Source organism: Lampetra fluviatilis, chromosome 46 (genome assembly GCF_964198595.1).
Source record: "Lampetra fluviatilis chromosome 46, kcLamFluv1.1, whole genome shotgun sequence".
Lineage (NCBI taxonomy): Eukaryota > Metazoa > Chordata > Hyperoartia > Petromyzontiformes > Petromyzontidae > Lampetra > Lampetra fluviatilis.
Window position 1 is genome coordinate 2949521 of NC_136320.1, and position 17882 is coordinate 2967402.

General features: G+C 52.7%; 1 protein-coding gene across 1 annotated transcript; it reads left to right on the top strand.

The window, feature by feature from the left end:
- The first annotated feature begins 596 nt into the window (after nucleotides 1-596).
- LOC144947665 (beta-1,4-galactosyltransferase 1-like) lies at nucleotides 597-17656 on the top strand. Its single transcript, XM_078876923.1, has 8 exons — nucleotides 597-1516; nucleotides 9550-9594; nucleotides 11044-11205; nucleotides 11902-12137; nucleotides 12586-12773; nucleotides 13116-13238; nucleotides 14307-14411; nucleotides 15771-17656. The coding sequence occupies exons 1-8, from the start codon at nucleotides 1372-1374 to the stop codon at nucleotides 15901-15903; spliced, it is 1137 nt and encodes a 378-aa protein (XP_078733049.1). The 5' UTR covers nucleotides 597-1371; the 3' UTR covers nucleotides 15904-17656.
- The last annotated feature ends 226 nt before the right edge of the window (nucleotides 17657-17882 follow it).

Genomic DNA, 17882 nt, shown 5'->3' on the forward strand with positions numbered 1-17882 from the left:
AATCTAACATATTCTTAGGTTTTTTCGGTAAAGTCACGAAACGTCGTGATTTTTATTTTATTTTTATTTTACTTTTATTAATTTAAATTTTTTACCTACGTGACTTTATCGAAAAAACCTAAGAATGTGAATCCTTGCAGTCACGAAAGCTTCAAATCTAGAAATAGAAATCTAACAACTGTAGTAGTGGGCGGGGCGAGCCGCATGCATGGGCGTGGTCTACGCGGTGACGTATGTAGGGTTAGCCACACCCCCTCTCCCCTCCGCTGGGGGTGAGAAGGGCCTTAGTGGGCGTGGTCTCTGCGGTGACGTATGTAGGGTTGGCCCCACCCCCTCTCCCCTCCGCTGGGGGTGAGAAGTGCCTGAGTGGGCGTGGTCTACGCGGTGACGTGCCGAGCTGGCCCCGCCCTCGCTGGGGGGTAAGAAGCGCCTGAGTGGGCGTGGTCTACGCGATGACGTAACGGAACTGGCCCCGCCCTCGCTCGGGACGACAAGGTCCAGAGTGGGCGTGGTCTTCTCGGTGACGTAGAGTATTAGCCCCACCCACCCCAGCTGGGGGGAAGGGGGGGCGCTATGGGCAACCTCCTCCACCATTTCCGCCACCACCACATCCCCCCAGCAGCTGTAGGGGCACCCACAGCGTGTTGCTGTTGCTGCTGCTGCTGCCGGTCACGCGTCTGTCCGCCCACGACCAAGTTAACTGCGCTCAGTGTTGAGAAACGGCGCGACAACCTTGGACGTGAAGGGGTCGGCGGCTACGGCGAGCGGAGGAGCAGCAGCAGGAGCAGCAGCAGAGGCCAAGCTCTCTGTGTGACCACGGCATCAGCAGCAGGGGCAGCTGCATCAGAAGCCACGGGCAGCAGGGGCAGCAGGAGCAGCAGCAGAGGCCAAGCTCGCTGTGTGACCACGGCATCAGCAGCCAGGGGCATCAGCAGCAGCAGGAGGAGCAGGGAGTGAGTGGAGGGGGGGTCAGGGCCGTGAGCGATACGCAAAATACAAACTTCGTTGTTTAGGAGGCCGAACTGTTTGGCTTCGCTAATCGATTTGAGAGGTGGAGTTTCGAGGCGAGACTTTATAACTCGTGGAGGGGGGTGGGGGGTAGATTGAGTGTCGAAGTGTCGGAGTGTGTAGACGATAGATTGTAGTTGAGACTGTGTGTGTGTGGGTGGGTGCTGGGGGTTGAGAGAGAGAGCTGCTACTGCTGCTGCTACTGCCCTCGAGTGGCTCCCTGGGGGCACGAGGCGGCGTGAGATTCAGCATCAGCAGCGGCAGCAGCAGCAGCATCATCATCAGCATCATCAGCAGCAGCAGCATCATCATCAGCATCAGCAGCAGCATCAGCAGCATCATCAGCAGCAGCATCAGTTCGCCATGCGTCCCCGGGAGCGTCTCTTCCTGCTGGTCGGCCTCTGCGTGGTCGTCGTCTCGTCCGTGTTCGTCTTCTCCAAGTACGTGGACGTCAGGAGGTTCGCGCCGCTGGGCCGCCAGGCGCGGATACACATCGAGAGCGAATTCGGTGAGGGCCGGAGTCAAACTCGCGACCACGGCGCGCGTTCATTGACTGTGGTGGTGGTGGTTGTGGTGGCTGTGGTGGTGGTTGTGGTGGGGGGGTGGTGGATGTGGTGGTGGTGGGGGGGTGGTTGTTGTGGTGGTGGCGGTGGTGGTGGTGGTTGTGGTGGCGGTGGTTGTGGTGGTGGTGGCTGTGATGGTGGCTGTGGTGGTGGCTGTGGTGGATGTGGTGGGTGTTGTGGTGGTGGCTGTGGTGGTGGTGGATGTGGTGGTGGTGGTGGATGTGGTGCCCGACTGATGATTTTTGCTGCTGAAACCACAGTACTACTACTCACTGTCACTGCTACACTCATTGCTTTTGCTGCACCGTCACCAACCACTACTACTGCTGCTCAATGTTACTACGCTCGGACACGACTACAATCACCACCAAACACTTCTACTGCTGCTTGTGTTACTGCATACACAGTTACTACTGCACTATCACCACTAGTGATGCTCATTCTTACTCCACTCCTCAAGTTTGGGGACATCCATTGACTCCGTACGGATGGAGTTGGGAGTGGGGTTAAGCCAAATGCGTTCGCTTGCGTATGGGGGGGTCTACTGACATTGTACGCAAAGAAACAGGGTGGGTGGGTGAAGCCTCGATAATAATTTGTCTCCATTGTCCTTCAAATGAGCCACAGTTCAGTGTCTCCAGCTGTCAGACAACAAGCCCTGCCGGGAGAAGTGGGACTGTGGGAGACGTGTCACTTCGTGTGCCACCGTGCCCCTGACTGCAGCTATCACGCAGCTCGGCAACATCAGTGGCCAAGATGCGCGACTTAATTCTTTAATGCAGTCGGCGGTGGACTGTTTGCTGAAACACGATCATATAAATCCAGCAGTGGGTGTTTGGTTGTCTTTAAAGGCCCTTTGCTGAGCGCAGGTACCCACGGCAGGAGAAAAAAATTAACCCGTAAAAACAAAGTTTTTCACTATAAATCCTTTATATGCGTGGCGGCTAGAGTCCTCTCGTCCTCTGGCTTGAGATGGCAGCCACCTATGGGTCAGATGATTGCTTGCCACCATTAAGCAATTGGTAATTACATATAAAAAACATTTCCTAAAAAGTGTAACATTTTGGAAAAAAATTTTCACGAAAATGTATTGTCCCGCACAACGAGTCTGTGTGCAAAATGTCAGCTCGATTGGATCACGGGAAGTGGGTAAAAAAACGACCGAAAGATTTGCACGGTCGTAAGCGCGCAAGCAAGCAAGTGAACTTAATATAAAGGATTTTAAAAAAGCCAAATGGCCCGTGACATATAGCGTTGTGGAGAAGGTGTCCATCGATGTTAAAGAGCTCACACTGGGGTGGAATTAAAGCAAGGTGATTGGGAGAGTTTGGGAAAGTGTGAGGTTGACGCTACAGCAGAGGTCGCAACCGGGTACCCGATACCCGTACCCTACCCGATACCCGGCTACCCGGCCGGGTACGGGTAGACGTTTGCGACCCTGGTGCAGCCGGGTACGGGTAGGCCGTGAGTCACTGGTGAGTAACCGTTTGTCACTCATTTCGGGTAGGGTACGGGTAGGGAACGGCGGGTACGGGTACCCATTTGCGACCCTGCTGCGGCCGGGTACGGGTAAGGAATCAAAACCCGTTTGCGACCTCTGCGCTACAGCTGTTACAAATAAAATAAAAACCGATGTTTTATTTATTTTACCGGGTAAGGTCCCACTGAGGCCATCACAAATGAGAGCTCAACGAAATGGCTTTCACGTGGAACTTTATAGCGGCCAAATACTCAAAACGCATCTTGATTCTAAATGTGGAGAGAGAAAAACCCACGTGACCACGTGGACAACATGCAAACCCCAAATATACAGGGGTCGGGATCGAACCCACGGCTTCCTGTACACCAGGCAAGGTAGTAAACATCTCGCCAGAGTGGCGCCCTCATCACTTCCTACATCATCATCATGCGAACTCGTGTAAATGTACATTATCATCATCAGCATTGATAATTGTTTTTTTTTACCCTTTTATCTGGCAACAAAACTGACACCTTTTTTACGAGGAGTCATGTTTGCATAGACCACAATACCTGCAGCCATAATGCAAACAAAAAACATAACTCTGATAATATATGCACTGTCCTTGAAGTTGATTGGTCCACACCCGAGACAGCTTTCCTTAGAGCCTAGTCTCACATGGTGTTGGACCAGATGACGCCAATGGTGATCATCAGCATTGTTCTTGCCATCACTACGTCGTCGTCGTCATCATCACCATCATCATCATATCATCCATATACTATACCACAACAGCTGTTAGTCCTGTGGAGGAAAAGTGAGTGGGGCTTGCGCATGATGCGTCAAGGCCAGAAGGGACAATGATGGCTGATGAGATCCAGAATAACAAGCACAGTCGGCAGCCAAGGGAACGGGACGTGCCCGACAGCACGTCCACGGCAGGAGATGGAGCAATTAAGCAACATTCACGTGCTTGTGCTGGATGGATTATTATTATATCGCAGGATCGTGAGAGGGCTTTCATCCGGCTGCGGAGTGAGAATGACCGACGATGACGACCGATTTTAGTGGCGGCAAGAGTTGTGGTTTTGGCTCGAACCTTGTCCATGCGTGCGATGACATTGGGGTGAGGTGGTGGAGTGGGCGGGCAGATTTGGGTTCAAAGCGATTATAGGGCCGTGGAGATAAGGATAGTTGTGCATTAACCACGCACGTACAGTGCACTCACGGCCCTATCAGCGTCTGAGATCTGCCAGGATGATGCGTATGGTGGGAGGGTCGGGGTGATTTGATCATTGTGAAAACCCTGGGCTTTACCATGGAATCTCCTCGGACGCTCTCAACCTCATCCACAGAGCTCAAGAGGCAACGTTCACTTCGTTTCACGTCTCGATTGTTTAGCCAGGTGAGAAGTCCCGAAGGTGAAGGGGTGGAGAGAGTGTCATGAGTCAAGAGTGACCTCCATTTCCGCAGTCACAAAAGCAGTGTGCGTGCAGGTAACAAAGAGACGAGGAGCGATTAGAAGTCGTGGCCAAAGCAACTGCGTGGATTAGATAATCGGGGAAAACAGCGCACGAGCGTAAACGTTAGAAAAAAAAGGTTTCCAGGAACAAACTTTGTCTCGGACGAAGCTCTTCAAGAAAAAACGCCCGCGGTAGAAAGAAATGACAGTAAAACGTCAAAAGATGGAATTGGGGTGATTATCGCACTGAGCATTTAAAGAGAGAGCCCCATCGGAAAGCACTCACTGCCCCGATTACTTTTTTTTAATCCATCCCGTCTCAACGGAAGGTTTCGAAAAAACATTTTAAAAAACCACTGTTGTCAACACTTTTGTGTTTCGCGCAGCCTTTGAAACTTAGACCGAAGGTCGCTAGCCATCTCATTTGCACTCTTGAGCGCGCACCGCCTTAGTGACCCCGTGACAGCGCCTCTGAAATATGGTGCTCAACACGTTCCACCTCGCGCGAGGAAGCCCTCATTCAACAGTGCTTTCGCGTGTTGCGTAACGTAACATTGTGCTTATAATAGCTCAAAGTTCCGGCCCAGATGAATGCGGAATTTCCACCACTGGCTCAAATACGTTAAGGTATAAGCGGTCTCACCATATTAATTCCAGTTCTAAGCCACTGACTTTTGCCATTGTTACTTCTCTTGTGATCCTAATCATTACAACACTAGTTATCCTTTAAAGGAACATGCAGTCTCACACACTTGTTTTCGAGTGAGGCTCCTTTATACGTCTTGTACAGGGAGTGGCCTTTGAACCCGGTCACCTGAGTTTGATTGCTGCCCACCCCCCCATGGTAATATACAAGGTTTAAAGCTTCCCCCTTTGGGCACAGTGCAATGCTGCTCTTTCATTGTCAAACTCAGCTTGGCAAAAGTACTCCGAAACTGCTGTCGTCTGCATCTCTTCGACTCGGAATTACATGTGAATAATTTAGTTTTAACACTGAGCCTTTCTATCTATGGGGACTTTTGCCAGTATCCAAAATGATGAAAAATAAGAATAGGCTTTTAAATTTCTAGCAGTAAAACAGGCGCTAAAATGTTCAAACACCAAGTAGATCAACTATAAAATTTCCACACGTACTGTGCTTGTGGCAAAACATGCAAAACAAACATGCTCTGATCGTATATCAATTGTCTTTGAAACTGATTGGCCTACACCAGAGACAATGCATATATTATTATTAGAGCATCCATAATCAAAGTTTTTTGGGTTAAATCTTGTCAATATAAATGTGTCGTTAAACCCGCCACCACCCGACACGGCCAATTAGTAAGGTTTGTCACGTAAACAGAATGCCCACAACATCGTACGACATTTCACCAGTAATTACAAATATCATCATCGACACAATGAATAATCAGACGATAAGCTTCCATCTCACATCTGCCAATCAATGTAACAACATTTTTAATACGTTTTACAACATCCCATCAGTCACATGGGATTTCTTGGAGTGCGTATTTTCAGCGGCATTGGTTCAACATAAGGAAATCTCTGAAACAGTTTCGGCTTCCATTGTGTTATCAGTAGAGTCAGGCTAGCTTCAACCAATGTTGGCCAGACTCGTCTTGGCAAAGGGGACCCCTCTCTGTTACATGTGGGTGCTAGGTTATTCTCGTACGAGCTGGGGAAAAGAGACGGACGATGGTAGGGAACTCCAAAGTTGAGCAGTGCGAGGGAAGAAGCAGCAAATGAAGAGTTGTGACCTGTAGTGTGGTGGGTTACTCAGTGGGTGACTGAGTGAGTGGGTGACTGAGTGAGTGGGTGACTGAGTGAGTGACTGAGTGAGTGACTGAGTGGGTTACTCAGTGGGTGACTGAGTGAGTGGGTGACTGACTGAATGGGTGACTCACTGAGTGAGTGACTGAGTGAGTGACTGAGTGGGTGACTGAGTGAGTGACTGAGTGGGTTACTCGGTGGGTTACTGAGTGGGTGACTGACTGAGTGGGTGACTGACTGAGTGGGTGACTGACTGAGTGGGTGACTGACTGAGTGGGTGACTGACTGAGTGGGTGACTGAGTGGGTTATTCGGTGGGTGACTGACTGAGTGGGTGACTGACTGAGTGGGTGAGTTCGTGGGTGTGTTGCCATGCCCTGCTGTGTGGCGGTTGAACACGGTGTGAATGAGAGACGAAAACATAATTTGGTTAACCAAACGCTAAACACTGGTGTAAGAATCAACGGGGTGGGGGGGGGTGACCTTTACAGGAACAGTACCTTGCCTCCCGCAGACACCCGCAGACACCCACGCGCTCGCACATACCTGCATGACCCATTGTGCACAATGGAATGCGGTGTGAGTGACGGGTCACACTTGACTGCAGTCACAGTGAGGCTTTGTGTCCTTTCAGTCTCTGGTCATGCAGGTCGACGGTTGGACGGCTCATAATGAGCCCCTAAGGTGCGGCGGGCCCAGTGGCGTGTCAGTTGCTGTGTCGCACCGCCCAGTGTCATCCCCCCCATTGATCCTCCTAGCTTTGTATCTCCAGTAGCTGCCTCCTTAACCCCACAATATACATTTTTAGTATCTACTTATTTATATCTCCAAATTGTATGACCGCCTGAAGAAGGTAAAGCCGCCAAGGCCAAAACAAGGGGTCAACTTGGACCAGAAATTGGCGAGCACAAGCTGGGGGATCATCAGCACCTTCGGGGCTACGGACATCATCGATGGCGCTTTGTGTACTTTGTAGCCGAGCATTGTGCACCAGCATGGACCACACGTGGTCACCACACGACCTGTTGATGTACAACTGAACGCTGCAGTGCGGCGTATCACTGGAGCCCTCAAGCAGAGGTCGCAAACGGGTTTTGATTCCTTACCCGTACCCGGCCGCATCAGGGTCGCAAACGGGTACCCGTACCCGTACCCGGCCGGGTACGGGTAGCCGGGTATCGGGTACGGGTATCGGGTACCCGGTTGCGACCTCTGCCCTCAAGTCGACCACTACACCCTGGTTGTTGCCCATCTCTCCCCCACCCATCCTGCGATTCGAGGAAGACGGTCGCCTTCCCATTTGCCAGGACCTCATTAACGTCCCTCGTCATTGCTCAAAGTCTCGCCAAGCCCTTTGGACCCATGCGCTAGATCTTCAACATTGCGAATTAATCTCGGGTGAGGCTTGGAGAGCTGACTGGAGTTCAAAAGAGGACTGAATGTGAAAATTGTAGTTTTCTTGGTTCTTTCGGTAAAGTCACGTAGAATGGAAATAATAAAATAATAAAATACAACATAATAAAATAATTCTCACGACGTTTCGGCCACAACGCAAGCTGCCGTCCTCAGGTGAAGACCAGGTCTGTCGGGGAGACAGCGTCTGAATGACGCTGTCTGAATGACGCTGTCTCCCCGACCGAAACGTCGTGAGAATTCTTTAATTATGTTTTATTTAATTATGTTATTATTTCCATTCTACGTGACTTTACCGAAAGAACCAAGAAGATGAATCCCTGCAGTCACGAAAACTTTAAATCGAAATTTTATTATGTTTTATTTTTATTATTTTATTATTTTCCTTCTACGTGACTTTACCGAAAGAACAAAGTAGATGAATCCCTGCAGTCACGAAAGAAGCTTTAAATCGAAATAAAATTGTAGTTGTTGCGCTGCCCCGACATCAACCGTACAAAAGTAGAGATTGTCGTCATGCCAACGCTTGACATCCGTGTCGAGTGACATCAGAGCCAGTTCTTGGAACCCCTCCACGCCTCGCTAACGTCAACATCCCGCATTGACTGGCATGGGGAAGTATGGCCAAACAACCCCCATAAAGCGATACGGCTAGGGGAGGTCCTTGTTCAGCAGTGGAGTAACAGTTAAGTGCCTCTTCTTGGTTCTTTCGGTAAAGTCACGTAAAAGGGAAATAAAAAAAGAATAAAAATCAAACATAATAAAATAATTCTCACGACGTATTTTATTATGTTTTTTTTTTCTCTTCGACGTGACTATACCGAAAGAACCAAGAAGATGAATCCCTGCAGTCACGAAAGCTTTAAATCGAAAGTTAAGTGCCTGCGTAGCGACGAGTTTCCGTCTCGAGTAATCGACTAATCTTCACCAAGCCGTGTTGACCAGTGCGGTGATGTACGGTCAAAAGTATGCTTGCGGGCAACACGGTGTGTGAAGAGGCCTTCGTAGAATCATAGACGAATGGTGGGTGCTTATCAGAACCCTGCATGGTAAACTAGCCGATTTGTGTGCTTTTGAAGATATGACGTTTGTTTGAAAGCGTTTGCAATACGTTCGGAGTGAAACATCCACACACATTCTCCTCTTTGTGCTGGATCCGCTCTCTCTGGATCTTGACGGTGCCTTTGCTCGCCTGAAAAGTCACAAAAATGTGTCCTGTGACTCGCTCGTTAATCCGTTTCCTACAGAGTGTTTTAATATGACGGCAAATTTCTGTCCCTTCATAATAGAACATTGTTCCTCTCGTACACGCGGGTGTTCTCCACATGCTCTAGTTTCCTCCCACAAGTTTAAACAACTCAATAATTGGCCGGAAAACTTCTTAACATGTAGAGGACTGCAGAGCTTGGGAAAGCGTTGGTGCCAGCGCACCGCCTGGCTGCTACATCACGCCTCTGAGTAGCTCTCTCTCTCTCCGAGAGCGAGAGTATACTCTACGATGGCACCTTAGTTGAAATTGTTGTCATTGTATTCCTAGTATATGTGTAAATATCTGGCTTTGTACAACCGGGTTGGCCTATCACAGTGACTCGCACAGCGATCCCAAGTCTTACATGGTTACAAAGATACCTTAGTTTCACGCACAGGCCCACAGAGTGACAAATAAACCCATAAAACATCAGCATTGGTGAGACCGAGGCAGCTGGGCAGGGTGCCGTGGTCACTCCACCTCCTCGTGCGCCGTGCCCACTTTCGTTGGCGCTCGCTGACAAGCACTTGGCCCAAACAGCTCGTGCGTGCCGTGGGCATTATAATGCTAAGCGGGAGCCTTTGCCTTGCGTTAACTCATTGCGTTTTCCTTGTGTGTCTCAGTGAGGGCCCTTCTTGGGGAGAGAGAAAACCGCAGCCTGGAGTCAGGTAAAGTACTCTGCCGGTCTCTTTTTCTTCCTGTGTGGGTACGATGAGGTGGAGGGGGGTTCGGGGGAGGAGGAGGGGTGGGATGAGTTGGAATCTGGTAGTGGTGATTTGATGCCCAAAGATCACCCGGACGTGGTCCGTGTGTCTCAGAGGTCTGAGACTTTGAGCGGGCGCCGCTGAGACTCCTCCGGCCGGCTGTCGGGTGCCGTGTGGTGAGTTGGCGGTCTCGGCGATAATTGCGCAATGCGCACAACCGCTGTGCCGCCGCTCCGCTCCTGGAAAACCCCGGCGTGTATCGTGAGCCCTGACTTCCTTTCTGCGTTAACGCCGCGGCGATGTCGATAGACTGGTGTGCACCGGCTCTTGGCTAGAGCACACGTTGGTGGACATGCCACATTCTTCTGGTGTGGGGGCGGTGGGTGAGCCTAGCCATAGGAGAACCACTGTTGACTTGCCCCCAAAGTGGTGTTTATTTTATCAACCCAGCAGGGATGATGGGCCGAGTCAACCACCCTACACGACCAGGATCTGAACTCGCAACCTCCCCGTTGGGAGCCACTCGCCCTGCGGCTGAACCGCCACCTGGCCGGGGCAGGCAGAAATACATCGATATGAATGAAAAATAAATGTTGATGAATATTTCAACAAAGACTCAACGCGTGCGCTGGTGAATAAGTCGGTCGGCACTGACGCTGCATGAAGTCGTCGCACACGCCGAGAGGACGGCATTAACTCTGCGCAAACGCTCGTCTGCCAACGCGTTCACAAGCGCAACGGCGAGTCTCCGGGGCAAAACAGCACGCGACGTGCGGGGCCTGCAAACTTTCAAAGGCCGCGAATCGCACTTGAACCCGAATGGATTGCCGACGGATTATACACATTTGTAAAACGCACGATGGAATGTGTTAACGTGGGCTAGGCCATTGGCGGAGGTGGCCCGGGGTTAATGTGACTACATTGAATAAACGGAGACATGAGCAAATGCGTGGATGGAGTGCTTTTGCAACGCTTGAGTTGGCTAATGGCGTTTTATTGCCTGAGAATGCATTTCTTTATACGTTAAGTATTCGATTAGTGTACCCTTTATCGGCTGTATTAATCAATTAAATGGATCAGAAATTTGCTTAAAATTCACACGCTGGAGGCTTAAAGCGTGCTCATGATTGCCGATTTGTGCAGGGAGTCATGTTAACGGATGAATTTGCCTGTGTGCGCGCATAATTATATGGGGGAGCTGTGGCGTCGTGGTCGGTGTGCTGCACTACAAACCCGGCGACCAGAGCTCTTTTCCTTGACCGCGGCTAACATCAGAACATCAGTCCGGCTCGCCACACCACCCCCACATGTGTAGGCCATGCTGGACTTCACCATAGGTGCTCGCTAGCAACACCGTCCCCAGCGGTGTTAAGTAGGGGGGGTGGTAATCTTTGTCTTTGCCTGTCTGAGCAGACAACTCGGAGCAGGCAAAGGAGGATTTGAAGAAATTTTGGGACAACGACACCACGTTGCACAAGGCAGAGGATCGGCACGCAGAGAAGAACGTCACGAAGGTCGTCGTGACCAAAGCTCCGGAAGGACCCCAGGAGTGCCCGGAGATGTCAAGGGACCTGGGTAGGTGCCGCCCGCACGAACGCTGCCGTGGTGCTCGTTACGTTGACCGTGTCCGCTGGCGGCATGCTGTGCGCGTGCAAGGCGAGCGGTCCAGCGCACGCACGCACGCACGTTTGTCTGTGCTTGCTGAAGGTCCGGTTTGTTCACGGCACGCAGGCGCCAGCCTTCACCTAGAGCGAGGTCTTCGCCGGACCTCGGGCTCTCCTCGCCCGTCGTCCCTTGTATTCTCTCCAAGACTCCTCTCTTGATGAAGCTTCTCTCGGCCGTTGACCCTTCAAAAACCCCAGTTGAATTCGCCAGCCACTCCCGTGCTCGCCGGTCGAACGGGGGGGGATCGACGATCGGTCAATGAGCACCTTACAGCGACCAATTCAAATGGCTAAACCGATTTGTTTATCATGGATGAAGATAGAATTTAATTATTTCCAATAGATCGCCTTTCGGCGTCGCATTCACAGTTGAACCGATAACAAATTGCCGCGTTCGACGCTCGCGCGCGTGCCGGTTTGATTTTTATCGGGCTGTCGGGTGGTGGAGGGTTACACGACACAAACATTTTGCCCAGATCGTTACGTTGCCTAGCCTCAAACATGAACGCTGAATCCGTCTTATAAATTCGCGGTGCTTCAACGACGGCGGCGCCGACGCGTGACGATGATTTCCCGCCGCCCCCCGTCGTCCGTTGCGCGCGAGCAGTGGGGCCTCTGCGCATCGAGTTCACCGACACGGTGTCGATGGAGTTGGTGGCGGAGCAGAACGAAGAGGTGACGCTGGGGGGCCGCTACCACCCCAAGGATTGCACCCCCCGCCAGCGCGTCGCCATCATCATTCCGTACCGCAAGCGCACGGAGCACCTGCTCTACTGGCTCTACTACATGCACCCCATCCTGCGGCGCCAGCAGATGGACTACGGGGTGTTCATCGTGCACCAGGTCAGCGGCGGCGACGGTGGTGGTGGTGGAGGGTGGCGTCTTCTCACATTCGACGCACTCGTGTGTGTGTGTGTGTGCTGGTAGGCCTTCATAGGTGCTCGCTATAACAGCACTTGCCCCAACAGTCTGTTAAGGCTGTACGAGGGATATTTGTTTTTGTTGGTACTTGAGCGGTAGCGTAGCGGTTCGCGCGCTGCGCTACGAACCTAGAAGCTCGAGTTTTTTCTCTCGGTCACGGCCAACGTGGCGCTTGACATCAAACCAGGCCCCTTCCCACGCCTCGCCAACCCGCGCTCGAATCCCCGTGAGCGACACGGCGTGGCGAGGCCTCGATCCGTCGATGGGTTAGCAACGGCTGGAATCGATTACATTCGTTATATTGACCCTCCACTTGGCCGTCGTTGACGCTGTCCGCTTGCCGCCCACCGTTGCCCGTCGTTGCCGCCAGGCAGGAGACGCCACCTTCAACCGCGCCAAGCTGCTCAACGTGGGCACGCGGGAGGCGCTCGCCATCTACCCGTGGGACTGCATCGTGTTCAGCGACATCGACATCGTCCCCATGGACGACCGCAACACCTACGCTTGCGGCGAGCAGCCGCGCCACATCGCCAGCGCCATGGACAAGTTCAACTTCCAGTGAGGGGCCGCCCCCCCCCCCACACACACTACCCCCACACTCTGATCAACCACGGGCCACAACAACACACTGACTCGCTCGCTCGCTCAACCAACCACCCACTCACTCTCTCGCTTGCCTATTCACTCATTCGCCACATTGCAAGTCTCGCTATCGTCTCTCTTCTAAAGTTCTTACAATAACCTTACTCCGTTTACATAAATGCTTATCTACTTCACTGCAACCTTCACGAGTGCCATTTGTTGCTGGCCGCACGGCGTATTGGGCAATCAGGCCTGTGCTCTGCAACCATGAAAGGAACAAAAAAAACTTTCGCTGCCGATGTTGCTGTTGTGCCGCAGCTTGCCGTACGAAACGTACTTTGGCGGCGTGGTCTCCATGCGCATCAAGCACTTTGAGGCCATCAACGGCTTTTCCAACAACTACTGGGGCTGGGGCACGGAGGACGACGACCTCTACAAGCGGTGAGCGAGGGCCCACTACGCACGGCGGGGAGACCCACGGCGCACGCACAAGGGGGAGACCCATGACACACGCACAAGAGGGAGGCCCGTGCTGTCTGCACACGTGGGCAGTTGCGCATCACGGGGAAGGATAGACACGTAAACGTCTTATGCGATTCATGTTTCATTTACGATTTAAAATGCAGCTAATCGTTGCCTGTCATTACCGCCCATATGACAACTCGGACTAAAGTCTACGCGTCTAACGCGTCGTCGTCGTTGTCATCAGCGTAGTGAAGCATGGTCAAATAGAACCAACGACCCGCGCGGGGAGGCCCTCATTCAACAGTGGCTTGACAAAACCGCCTTCCATACACGCGCTTCTTTTATCCGTCGAAGCCTCGTGGAGTCGTACATCTCTTTGAACGCCCTTGAGATTTTACGATGTCGGGAAAACATTTTGTCCTGTCCAAACTGGAATGGGGCAGTCCCCCCTCGCCCGCGATGATCACACAGCCCTGAACCAATGTATGGGACCCGCACCCGCATTGCCGAGCGAGATACCGATCTGCTCCCTCTGTCTCCACATCTATACGTGGGGAGCCCTGGGAGAGCTGGCCGGATTGCTCGGGCTTCAGTCGACGCAGGCACCAGCGGCTGCGCGAAGGATAACCCATCGCACTCAGCTTTGGTTCTGCACTTAATTTGGCTAAAATTTCATCTCGATTATCAAAGTCAAAAATCGTTGTTCGACTGTCGAGAGGGGACCGGCGTGCTCTCATGTGGTAGCGCGGGTCGGAGAGTGCTGCCCCCTGCTGAGCAGAGCAGAGGCCACTCGAAGGGTTTCTGGAGGCAGTTCTGTGATATTCACTTCAGCGGGTCGTTCTCCGACACTTGGCGAGTCGGCGGTGTCGGCCCGCTTGGCGGTAAATCGCGCCTGTGGGAGATTTAATTGGTCGCCGCCTGCCCTCTCGCGGCACGAGGCCGACCGCGCGACCGGGATGAAACGCGGCGTGGTGATGTTCGTTTGAGAAGGACGAGGCACGCGAGAATGCCAACGTTTGTGCCGCGGCCGTGCGTATCCTGCAGGGTGATATTCAAGGGCCTGAATGTGGAGAGGCCGCCACCGCAAATTGCGCGCACCAAGATGATCCGGCACGATCGAGACAAGGGCAACGAAGTTAACGCCAAAAAGTACGTTTCTCGTCCCCCCCATCCCGCCTCCCCTCGCCCCCCTATCCTCCCAACCTCTATCCCCCCAGTCCCCCCATTCCCCCGGTCTCCCCGAGACAGCCGGAGGACTTTCAATGAAATTTAATCCCCGGGATTGCCACGAGATACGATGATGCTACGATACGTCGTATAACATAATAGGCACAACGGTAATTGCACCGGCCGTTTTGCCAAATGTCGTTGGAGCTTTCTGGCTGACGTTGAAAGCGCGATTGCATCAGCTCTGTCCGTGTGTCTCTCTCTCTCTATGTATTGTGAGGTCACGTTAACTCTTGTAGCAATACGAACGAAACTTGAGTCCACAGTTGTGGTGCCTTGAAGGACACACAATGTTGACAACTGGCCACGTTGCTCAGAGGGTTGTCTCTGTGTGTGTGTGTGCGTCGTGTGGGATCACGATAATCCAATGTGAACAAAACTTTTAAGTAAAGTTGCTATTTGCGACTCGCCTGAGACAAAGTGGCCACACTGATCAAATTGTTTCCAAGACTCGCTGATAAAACCCAGTGCTAACTGGATAAGGGGCGAGTCCCTGCGGCCGTGGAGACGACGGCGCAGTGATCGGTGAGCTGCATCAGAATGCGGCTGGTGGCGTGTGGAGAATGTGTCATCTGGTTTGTATTGCTCGTGTTCACGTGGGCACGAGTTCGCTGGTCCCTCGACGCACGAGGGACCAGCGCCTTCCGTTTCCGTGGCTGGCCTGTGCGCTGTGTGTCCATTGGACCCGCGCCATAATACCGTAAAGTACATCCTCAATTTCTTGTTTGTTTTGTGCAAGCACACCGCAACCCCAATTAAATCATAGGCTTGCTGTACTCCACTCCTGAAATGCATTGAGCAATATTCGAACGATAACTCTGCGTGGCAGCTGATGTATCATCTCGCGTTACCCAACCTCACCTGTTCCCCCCAGTGCACACAATGCTTTCTCTTTGTGTAAATGTAAATGTTTTCTCAAGCTCAGTTTTCCGACGTGATCGCTCGTTTCTTTACTTTGTTATAATCCCAAAAAAACAAGATCTTTTTTTCATTCATAGTAGATTTGTTTGCGTTGGGTCACCACACGATTTAGCCAAATAAGTAGATTGTCCGCGCGCACACAGGCGTTGGGACGCGATGATCGATTGTTTTGGCTCGTGTGGCGGGGAGTTGAAGAACAACTCTCTCGCAGCCGCATTTCGCGGTCGGATACCCGACGTGTCGCTTGCGACCACCCGGTTTGGTGCGTTCAACGCAGCTTAACCCCTTAGATGTTTTACCGATGTCGCCTCCCTTTCTTTCCCATCCTCCTCTTCCTCGTCCCCCCACGTCTCTGCGCAGCTACGACCTCTACGCCCGGACGCGTGTGGACATGGACCGCGACGGACTCAATAGCCTCAAGTACCGGCTCATCTCCGTCACCATGTACAAGCTCTACACCGAGATCTACGTGGACATCGGGCTCCCCAACTAGCGCCCCCCAGGACTCGCGCCCCACCCCCCCCAACAACCCCCCCCTCCAGCAACCGACGGACAAACAGGACGCAGCGAACTTCGACAACAACAACAACAACAACAACAAAAACGTTTCTTCCGATTTCTAGCGCGTGCGGTGCTCGCGCGACGAGCCGCGTTCAACGAGACAAACGCACGGAGGACGAGCGACGGACGGGCGGACGTAAAGCCGTGGGTCGGCACTTGAGGACATAGCGAGGGAAGGGGAAAATCTCGGTGTCGGAAGAGGAGAGAGGTGCTCGTAACCGCGTTGTATCACGAATGCGACTGTTTGTTTCGCGACGTTGTTATTACGCAACTGACAAAAGACCGGGACGGGACTTGTAATATAACGGGAAGACTCACGGGTTTCCCACCGAATTGATGACCATACTGGGAAACCCGCTACAGGTGGCAACCTCGCTCGGTGTTGGACTGTCCGTTTGAGTAATCGATTGCTCTACCGATCGTCGGCTCTCTCACTCGGATAGCGTAAAAGTAGTTGGAAGAAATGAAAGTCCTCGCCTCTGCTCTCCGTGTGTGCCGCTGGTCGCGAGGTGATGCACGGGGACTTGGTGACATCATCGGCGTTGCCATCAATACCGTCAATCGCGTCACGCTGGGGGCGTGGCTTTGTGGGGGGTTTCCTGCCTTCACGGGGCAGAATTCGGCGGCGGTCGCCGTTTTTAAAGGCGGCTCCAGGCGATTGAAAAGTAGCCGATTTAGTCGTCTTTGTCGAATAGTCATCCCAGCTCTAAATGGACGCTCCGGCCTGCATCAGCAAACGTGTCGGTTGGAGAACTTTGAAACAATTTCACCGCCTCCGTATTTCCGGCACGCGCAGCCCGGCGGCGCTCTGGCGCGTCGCGCGGGGGACGCGCTCTCGTGCGGATCGAGCCGTCTCAAACCTGCCAGTGGATTCCGTGGGGCCGCTGCTCGGATAGCGAACCCAAAGCTGCCGGTGGAACTTCCGCATTCCTGCGTATCGACCGCCGCCGTCGGCCTCCCGCGAAGCGGCGTTAACTCTCTTATTTATGACCACAACGATGCCTTTTTATGAAGCCTCCGAGTGCGACCGCGTCCTCGCCCAAGACGGCGCGGCGGAAAAGGAGCGGGGGGCGGTTTCGCCGACCCCCGGCGGAGATGACGGTGATCCGTCGATGAAGGTCGACGTCTTTGTGACGAGGTTCGCGAGGAGGTTGAGACGCGCATCAGAATCACAAGTACCCACAAGTACCTTTTTTCTACCCTCCCCACTGCCACATCCGGGCCGTACCGGGGCCGGCGCGCAGCGATTTGGCAGTCCGCCCGTGTTTTTCCACTGCAGGAGCCGAGCCGTGCCGCTGACGGAATGCACAACGAACTAGTCTGATGACGCGGTGAAGCTGTGTCCACGCAGTGTTACGGACTGAGATCACGCGCAACCGACGACACTCCATTATCCCTGCCCCTGCTTGGGGCCCGAGTCAGATTCGGATGTCTCGTTAGGTCGGCGCGTGGAGCAAGGCGCACCGATGGCTCGGATCGGATGTGCCAGTGGAGACGGCTACAGGACTCGCTTAGTTTGGCATCGGACTCAAACACTTACACTCCCTTGTACTCGCGCGTACGGCGGCGTCATTTCACGACTACTTTGTGCCATCTGCACCTTTTGCAAATGGCGCGTTGGCTTTCTATGACGTTATTTTATAACGGTTACTGTGTTTGTAAATAAATAGCATTTTTTATGTTTAGTGGTGGAGGGAATATCGGTGGTGTTGTCGGGTATGGGAAGGCGCGCGATGTTGCGAGTACCGAGTTGTGTTTTTTTTTTTCACGTTACGGCTGTTGAGCTGAAGAGAAGTCGGTTTCGGTCACTATCGCTTGCCCCGCGGATGCGTATCTTGAGGTGTTGCACAGGGTGATTGTAATGACGATGCGGATTTCTATCATCGCGTTCCAGTCGGCAAGCATCTCCGC

What these genes read in the sequence shown, in the direction of transcription:
- LOC144947665 (XM_078876923.1), top strand. Translation starts at nt 1,372, where the DNA reads ATGCGTCCCCGGGAGCGTCTCTTCCTGCTGGTCGGCCTCTGCGTGGTC. An exon ending in ACACATCGAGAGCGAATTCG is followed by an intron (nt 1,517 to 9,549) that starts GTGAGGGCCGGA and finishes TGTGTGTCTCAG; the next exon opens with TGAGGGCCCTTCTTGGGGAG. An exon ending in ATGGACAAGTTCAACTTCCA is followed by an intron (nt 12,774 to 13,115) that starts GTGAGGGGCCGC and finishes GTTGTGCCGCAG; the next exon opens with CTTGCCGTACGAAACGTACT.